This window comes from Musca autumnalis, unplaced genomic scaffold, assembly GCF_047663935.1.
Source record: "Musca autumnalis isolate F117 unplaced genomic scaffold, ASM4766393v1 scaffold_4, whole genome shotgun sequence".
In the NCBI taxonomy this organism is placed as follows: Eukaryota; Metazoa; Arthropoda; class Insecta; order Diptera; family Muscidae; genus Musca; species Musca autumnalis.
Window position 1 is genome coordinate 54,958,548 of NW_027411977.1, and position 9,560 is coordinate 54,968,107.

The following is a 9,560-nucleotide window of genomic DNA, read 5'->3' on the forward strand; positions in this document are numbered from 1 at the left end:
GCCACCAGGTCTCACTTACTCCGAGTATATCCATGTTTAATCCATTCATTTCCGCTATGGTGTTGGCTAGTTGTCCTGCTTCATATGTTTAAAATGTTATTTTTATACCCTTAGCATTTATGCTAACGAGGGTATGTGGCAAATAACAAAATTCCTTTGCAATTCCATTTGAAAAAAATTAAAAAATTTTTTCGCGAGCACATCTACGATTTTTGGTATAGAGTTAAAGGAAAAAAATCTGGTTTCAAATCTGCTCGCGTTCACGAACTTGGCCGATACGCGCAAAAGTTATAGCGGTTTTTATTCTCTTATAAAGAAAAAATATTTTAAAATTTCTTATTTTATGTATTGAGAAAATGTAAGCATATATCAGTAACAGCATTTGATATCCATCCATATATGCACCAAAATGTCAAAAATGTGTTTTTATTTTCGCGGAAAATTAAAAAAATCTGACAATAAATTTAAATTATACTAACTCAGAGTCCGTATAAACCTCTAAAAACTAAATTAAAAATACGTACAGAAACTAGACAACGCGTAGAAAAATGAGATAAAGCAAATCAATCTCTTTCAAAGCAAATCAATCTCTTTCAATATTTATGCATTTTTCGATGTTTCACTCAGCGGCCATTGTGTGCCGCCAGTTGCATCATGCACTGCAAAAAACCTTAAAGTTGGTAAAAGTCGCGCAATATGCATACGATTTTGATGCGCATCCAGTTTCATCAGCGCCCATCAAAAATACGTCAATATACACCTATTTCAAATAGATTCTTCAAAAACCGCGGATGTGCCTCCACATTAAATTTTTGGCGAAATACCAATATTACTCGCGTATCTCTGTTTTTTATGACACGTGTTTTCGCAAATATTATAATCGCGAGTAAAGGATTCCATTTATGTAAAAATTTTTAATGAAAATCGCGGTTTAGTACGCGGATTTGTCAAAATATATTTTTGCTGATTTTCCGATATTCAATGTACCTATATCCGCGGTTTTAGTAGATGAAATCGAACGCGGAAGGCTTCATTAGAACCGTCGCGTAAAAAAACTAAAATTTACAACTGTCATTCAATTTCCTTTGAAACCCGCGTTTCAAAGGAAATTGAATGACAGTTGTAAATTTTACAAGCAAAAAATATGTTTTGTAAGAAAATTCACGCATGAAATTTTGGCCTTTCGACTCCAATTACTAGGATGCTGTAAGGAGCACACTCATGAGATATGCACCAAACGACGTAAAATCATGAGTTCTATAATCGTGTTATGAGTTTGGAATATTATCTTCTTGCGCGTCCGGATTATTAAAAAAATTCAAAAAACCCCGAAATTCCGGCTTCAAAATGTCAGCATCAATTTTAGGTGGATGCAGTGGATATATCGAAAAATCATACGGTGCTATCTTATTGCCCATGGAGTATTCTGTGATTCATTCTTTGGGAATAGGTCTATAAAATGTAAGGTTAAGCCAGAAATCGCATGGGAACATAAAAAAACTTGTTGGCTTCAACCCATTTTTACCCATTTTTCTACATTGATGCCCACACCGCTTCCACGAAAATTAATATTAATGGTCGACATTATGGGATCCCTCCTAAAACCCTTCGTTTTAAAGATTTGTGTTCATACTTTATAGAATATGTTAACAGTTCGCGAATTCTGAAAGGGTGAAACTCTGATTCAATGTCCGTCCGTCTGGCTGGCTGGAGCGCACGATAACTCTCGTACGGATAAACCGATTCGGTTCAAATTTTGGCTTTCGTAATATTTTACCCAAACTTAGTTTAAGTTCGAAGATGTTTGGAAAAATTGTGCGCGTGATAACTCTTGAAGGGAGTAAACGATTTGGTCCATACTTTGCCCATCGTGAAATGTGTTCCAGACTTAGATAAGGTTTCAATATGGTTTCAATCGGCCCACTCCTTCGGGTACCTCCCACACAAAATTTCGGAAAAATTCAGTTTAGATACATCTCTCGAATCGCTTTGATTTTTGTTTTGTTTTGTTCATCAGGGGCAAGTCCATACTTCCTGAGAAAATAGCCTGAAAGTTGCAAAATACCCATATGACACCATGTGAGGTGGTTGGAGCGCAAGATAACTCTCGAACGCATCTGCCGATTCGGTCCAAAATTTGGCCTTAGTAATATTTTGTCCAAACATAGTTTAAGTATGAACATAATCCATATCGGTCCACTCCTTCAGGTACCTCCCCCATAAAAGTTCAAAAATGTTCGGAAAAATTGTTCGTACGGTAACTCTTGAAGGGAGTGGCCGAATTGGTCTACACTTTACACATCCTAATATATCTACCAGATATAGATCAGGTTCAAATATGGACTATATTTGTCCACTCTACTTTGTGTGGGAGGTACCACAAAATGTCGGATAAGTTCACTTTAAGACCTGATATCGAATCACTTTGACTTTTGTTGAAGCAACTTGCATTCGCTGCCTCAATTACGATGGTAAAAGTTTTTTAGGGGCAAGTCCATATTTCTTGAGCAAACAGCCAGAAGAGTGTAAAAACCCCCTATGGCGCCATAAGTTGTGGCTGGAGATCCACTTCCATAATGTTAATCCATTCCTTTTTGTATCTCCTTTGATCTTTAATCCTAATCAAAATTTGTTTCAATATACACAGGCTGAGGGTATATCTCTGTCGGCAAAGCCAACTGATACTTGTTTTTGTTGTTTTTTACCCCCGGGGATTCTTAGCACCCTTGTATTGCCGGAAACTAAGGGCCGTGTATTTGTTTTATCACTCATGATTGTATGGTTTTCGAGGGAGAGATACTTCAGTGGTTTCCCGTTGCCTTATGAAGGTTAACTGTTTTCCTTCTACGTATTAAGCCGCTCCACTGGAGTATAGAAGCCTTGCATTCAAAGTACCATAAATCGGATTGTAACGTTATACACAGAAAAAAATCCGGCGATAAAAAACATGATCATATTGACGAAATTCGATAAAATTATTTGATTACAAAGTAAAAATACAACTGATAAAATATTTCACATATTGACTAAAATATTTATCGATTTTTTATACCCTCCACCATAGGGTGGGGGTATATTAAGTTTGTCACTACGTTTGTAACTACTCGAAATAATCATTGTAGACCCCACAAAGTATATATATTCTTGATCAGCGTACAATTCTACATCGATATAGCCATGTCCGTCCGTCAGTCTGTCTGTCTGTCTGTCCGTCTGTCCGTCTGTGGAAATCACTCTAGCGTCCGAACGGATTGACGTAGGTTGATGAAATTTTGGGAAAATATGTTATATTTACGTAGGACTTTTGGTATTGAAAGCGGGCTATGTAGGTCCACGCTTTCGTATAGCCCCCATACAAAATGACGCGTGACGCGTCGTCGTTTTAAGGAATTTTTAAGATATTTGGCCCATTTTACCACCGAATTGGTTGTAATTTGGTACTTTGTGTCTCCAAAGGCCAAAAAATATTCCTACCAAAGTTGGATTATATAGGTCAACGTTTTGATATAGCCCCCATATAAGGCCCCATATAAAGTACGCGTCATTTTAATATATTTTGAATGTATTAGACCCATTTGACCACAGAATTGGTTGTAATTTCGTATTTTGTGTCTTCAGAGGCCAGAAAACATTCCTACCAAAGTTGGGTTATATAGGTCCACGTTTTGGTATAGTCCCCACATAAGACCCCTTATAAAGTACGCGTCATTTTAATATATTTTGAATGTATTAGACCCATTTGACCAAAGAATCGGTTGTAGCTTTGTATTTTGTGTTTCCAGAGGCTTAGAAACATTTCTACCATAAAATGTTTATATATGTCCACGTGTTGATATAGCGCCCATAATACAATATCTCCCGATTTGCGATATTTTGAACGTTTTAGCCTCATTATCACACCGATATGGCTGAAATTTGGTATTTAGTCTTCTTTAGGCGTATAAAACTTTCCCCCAGAAATTTGTAGGTATAGGTCGACGCCATCATATAGCCCCCATAGAACGGTACCTTCCGAATTTCGGTATTTTGAAGGTTGTGGTCACATTAATCCACCGAAATAGCTGAAATTTGTGGTGGAGGGTATATAAAGTTCGGCCCGACCGAACTTAACGCTTTTCTTACTTGTTTATATTGAACTGATAAAATGGAATGAATATGTGTAATATTTTGATAAATATTTTTGTAAATATGTGAAATATTTTATCAGTTGTATTTTTTACTTTGTGATCAAACAATTTTATCGAATTTTGTCAATATGACAATTTTTTTATCGCCGGAAAATCGATAAATTTTTGATTTAATCTTTGAATTTTTTTATCTAATGTCTAAATTTTTTTCTGTGTATGGAGGCTGCAAGGAAGGTTGACTGACCTATGCCTCCAGTATTTTGTAAGAGAGGTTTTTAGAAAAATGCGAGGACCAACATAACGAAATTCACGCAGTACTGTTATATGGGGTTATAACAAAACGTGGTAACCATCTTTGAAATTATTCTTCCTACTCCGTTCGCTTGGATGCTACAGTGAACCTTGAACGGACATTTCTATATCGACTCAGACTTTGTTCTTATCAAATATATGTGTATGTATGAGTATATATACAGTGGTGTGAAAAATAATAAGGACACTTCAATCCATAACCAAGATTACATTGAAAACTGACTAAAAAAGTGAAAATTACATTAGTTTATAAAATTTATTGTTTTCTTAAAATGTTAAGAAAAGTATTATAAAAATATTTTCATTGCTTGTAACCATATTTTATTTATGTTTTATATTTTATGCGAATTGTTGTAGTTTGGTGTGTGAAAAATAATAAGGACACTTCATGACATCTTTTAATAAGGACCAAACTTGAAAGAAATTAATACAGGTTTTTACTAAATAATGGTAGATAAAGTGTTTCAGTGTCATTAATACTTTGTAGACGATCCTTTGTTTTCTAAAACGGAAGCGCATCGTCTGGGCATCGAGTCGACCAAATTTTGGCACTTCTCTACTGGTATCGCGTCCTACGTAACCTGTATAAGTTGCCATAATTTGATGGACACTTTCCCCTGCTTGATTTTTTAACTTCATTCCACAACATTTTTCAGTCGGGTTCAAATCAAGGGATTGTATGGGCCATTCTAACAACTTAACTTAATTATCCTGGAACACCTTTTTTCATTTTGCCGTCATTTTTGGGTCATTAACCTTGCTGAAGACTCATTTGAGAGGCACACCCCCTTCAGGATACGGAAGAATTATATTTTTCAAAATTTCAATGTAATCCTGGTGAGTTCAAAAACACTTTGAATACTGTATAGAGACCCCACAGCATAGTAAGAAAATGAGCTGTTACCTCTGCCATATTTAGACGCCTTCAGAGTATATTTTGGGTTATATTATTTAATTTTTAGGTCTTCAAACCTCATAAACTCCTCTATCGGAACAAAAAATATATTTGGTTTCATCAGACCAAAGAATGGTATGCAATTTTTCTTAGACCAAGCGATGTGATTTCTAGCAACCTGTATTATTTGCTGAATATTTTTATACCCTAAACCACTACGTGGGAACTGTATAATTTTTCGATTAAAATTATACTTTTCTGATACTGTGAGCTCTAATGTGGCCACCACAGATTGTTTTAAGAGTTGTTGATGCGTCAAAATTAATATTTAAGTAGTGTTTTATTTGTAAAGATGTGGTAAAAGGATCTTTTTTAATCATCCAATAACGCATTTATTATTACAGGTGCGATTCTTGGATTTCTGCTACGACTTTTATCTTTGAAGTTCACATAGCTGCATCCTCCACCATTGTTTTTAAAAATTCTAAGCTTTTTCTGTAATTTTTCTGTATGAATTTCCTTCTTTATGTAAACATTTAGTGATTTTTACGAGTAGCGTGATAACAATGCGTATTTTTACCCATATTTGCAAAGAAAAACTAAAAAATACCGGTAGATTTAACATTTAATGAATAGAAATTAATTAATTTTAAACTTTTACTTACAGGAAAGAATCACAAAAAAAATAATATCAATTTATTTTTACTAAAACGAAAAACTGTCCTTATTATTTTTCACAGCAGAAATCACGGATTTTACGAAAAATATTTGTTTTGTATAAAAGCTAAACAGAAAGAAAACAAAATCGTAACGGCATTTCTTATTGCAATACATTTACATTTTCAAAAACAAATTTCCATCGCAAATTCTTACATTTTACACATTTTAGGAGCGACCAAAAGTTGTGAATGTCACTGTCCTTATTATTTTTCACACCACTGTATATTCTTCAAAGGGTCTCTAAAACTGTTCCAGGGCATTACAAACGAAAAACAAACTTAATGTATCCCCATGCCATGGTGGTGGGTATACATTAGGGTGGGGCGATTTGAACACCACCACGGGCGCCTGGATTTTCTGATTATTGGGATTGTATTGAGCAAAAAAGGCCCCTAGACCATACGTCTACGGTGAAAATCGAGCCCCCGGATTTTGACTTGAAGTTTCTTTTCAAGGTTTTTTGAATATTTTGGCATGTATGTAACAGCCAAACCACTGAGATTTTCGATCCAACACAATGACAAAAATTGTAGCCAAGACAATAATTAAGAACTCTCTAGTACATCGCAAAAGCATTGGAAAGCTCCTTCAGGCAATTATGGCCCCGAGAAAGTGCACATTTTTCGGAAAATATCGATAAATTACACTGTGCTACAAAATTTGACTCAAAGTTAGTGGGTGGAAATTTCCTTTTGGAGATGAAAGCCCTTGGTGGGTGTACTAAGAACGCAAAAGGAAATTTTCAGGATAGGTCAAGTTTCTGAGATATGGTTTGGCCAAAATGTCTTTGAAAAAATTTCAAGTCAAAATCCGGGGGCTCGATTTTCACCGTAGACATATGGTCTAGTGGACTTTTTTGCTCAGTACAATCCCAAGAATCAGAAACTCCAGGCGCCCACTATCACTTTTTTCCATCCATACAAATCGCCCCGGCCTAGTATACATGTATTTAGTTTGTTTATTTCATTTGATGCTGTCAATGCCCTCAAATTGAAAATCATAATTTGTTTGACATCAAGATATTATAAACTTGTTTGCTTATTGCAACTTTGTGTCCTTTCAATTCTGATAATAATAATTTTTCATCAAAATATTCCAGTTGCAAAGTATTTTTCCAATAAATTTACTTTCATTCGAGCGGTAAATATTGTTTTTTTTTTTGTTCCTTTTCGAACAACAACAAATCAATTTGCGCCCTTGAAAGATGACAGTCAAGAGGCAAAACAAAATAAAGAACTTTTCTATTAAAAACAAATTTGAGGGATATGCATGAGAGTCTTTCAGCTGTTTTCGCCTGTAGTTTTGTTTTCTTAACTTTTTAAGGCAAAATGTAGATATGTGCTTCATTTTTGGCCGTTCTTTACAACAATTGTTCGGGTATTTCCATATTAGTTAGTTTTTGCCTTCGCCCAACCATCACAGATAATGAATATTTATTAGAGAATGTGAAAGGAAAAGTGAAAAAACAACGAAGACAAAGTTTTTCTAGAACTTTGGAAGACACTGTCAAAATATAAACTGAAATGTGTCTTTTTTTCTGTTTTCATGAAGAAGCAGAACTTATAGAATAACTTAATAAAAAATTGTTTTATTTTTCTCCACCTTCTATTCCATTGATAATAACAAGTACGTGGGTTGGAATGGTAATGTTGTTATTGTTTTCACTGAGCTCATATTTTTATTTTGGCAAATTGATATTAATTTCACTCTTGAGCTACATTAAAAGTCATTTGTGTATTTTTTTCGCTGAGTTGTGTCAGTGAGTGGTACATAAAGAGTCGATGACAAGACATTCACAGAGTTCGTTGTGTGCAGACAATGAATGAATGGGTGGCTGAATGATTATGAACGATTGTTGGAGGGTTGGCTAAAAGCCAAAAGCCCTAAAATCAATAAAGGCCTATTTTATGTTATGAACCTCAAAACCGGTTGACACATTGTGTGCGCCTTGAAAACAAAAAAGGGGGATTTGTTACAACCTAAACAGATAAAAAACATGTCACGGTAGAATTGTATTCTTACTACCTACATTAATTGTGACCCTGAGATCATTTAATTTTTGTGCAAATTGTAAATAATCCATCTCAATGGATTTAATTGCATTTGCAAATGTGTCAATTGGCTGACCGGTAGCAAAGAATTGTATAAAAGCATCTCGCTTGTTTCAATTTATTATCAGTTCTTTGTTAACTTTAAACAACCAAAATTCGAAATATGGCATTCAAATTCGTAGCATTCTTTGCCCTTTTGGCAGTGGCCAGTGCTGGTTATGTTGCTCCAGTTACCACCACCACCTATGCTGCAGCTCCTGTCATTACCAAAGTGGTTAATCCATCTGTAGATGCTGTTGCCTCAACCCAACATAATGTTGTTCGTTCATTTGCTGGTACAGTTTCCCATTATTCCAAGTCCGTGAATACTCCCTACTCCAGCGTCAACAAAGTGGATACTCGCATTAACAACAATGTCTTCACCCCAGCTGTAACCAAGACCGTCTCATATGCTGCCCCTGCCTACCACACTTATGCTGCTGCCCCTGCCTACCACACTTATGCTGCTGCTCCTGCTGCTGTTCACACTTATGCCGCTCCTTCTCAAGTGTATACTCACGGTGTTCCTGTTGCTGCTCCAGTTGTTAAACATGCCATCACTTACTCTCCAGCTGAAACTGTTGCCCATATTAACTTCGATGGTTTCGGTACTCATTGGGGGTATTAGATAAGCTCTAAAGATCGAAGCGATTTATAAACGATTTTGTTGAACATATACCTATGTTATTGTTTTGATAATTTAATATTGATTGTTGTTTTTGTTTAAAACGAAAATTAAGAGAGATGACAAATGCAATTGAACTCTGTAAATCTGATTTTTAGTATTTTGAAAGTTTTAAGCGAAATTTCCAAAAAAAAAAAACAAGTAAAAAAAGTATCAGTCAGGATTTGCTGACAGAGATATCGTCTGCTCCGTCGGAAAAGGTCGTAAGTCCCTTTCAATAAAATTTTCAGGAGGAAGAAAAAACATTCCAGCGCTTTCTGTATTAAAGATTTTATTATGGTGGTAAAGGCAGTATTTTCGTTTATTTATTCCGCTTCAACACCTGTACTTTGTTTGATAAAATTCCGTCGCGTTTGAGAGATAATTGGATGTCTTTGGACTTACGACCTTTTCCTTGTACAGTTTTGTATTTTTGTAGGGACTTACGACCTTTTCCTACAATTTACGGACGTTTTTAAAATAAAATATGTATACTTTACAAAACAATGTGGAAAGGGTATTACGAGGGCGGTTCGGAAACTTCTTAGCCTATCAATGAAAGAGAATAGTTAGTTTTTCAAAAATATTTTTATTTTTCAATATAATCTCCTGAAACTTCAATACACTTAGTCCAACGCTTTTCTAGCAATTCTATCCCTTGATTAAAATAGTTTTCCTCAAGGTCTTCAAAATAGTGGTTTACAACTGTAATTGCATCTTCATTTGAGGTAAAACGCTTGCCAGCAAGGAAT

General features: G+C 35.2%; 1 protein-coding gene across 1 annotated transcript; it reads left to right on the forward strand.

Moving 5' to 3' along the window:
• The first annotated feature begins 8,268 nt into the window (after nt 1-8,268).
• LOC141403485 (cuticle protein LPCP-23-like) lies at nt 8,269-8,772 on the forward strand. The gene has a single exon (XM_073985976.1). The coding sequence runs from the start codon at nt 8,269-8,271 to the stop codon at nt 8,770-8,772; it is 504 nt and encodes a 167-aa protein (XP_073842077.1).
• The last annotated feature ends 788 nt before the right edge of the window (nt 8,773-9,560 follow it).

Coding starts and splice junctions, on each gene's coding strand:
- LOC141403485 (XM_073985976.1), top strand. CDS start 8,269: ATGGCATTCAAATTCGTAGCATTCTTTGCCCTTTTGGCAGTGGCCAGT.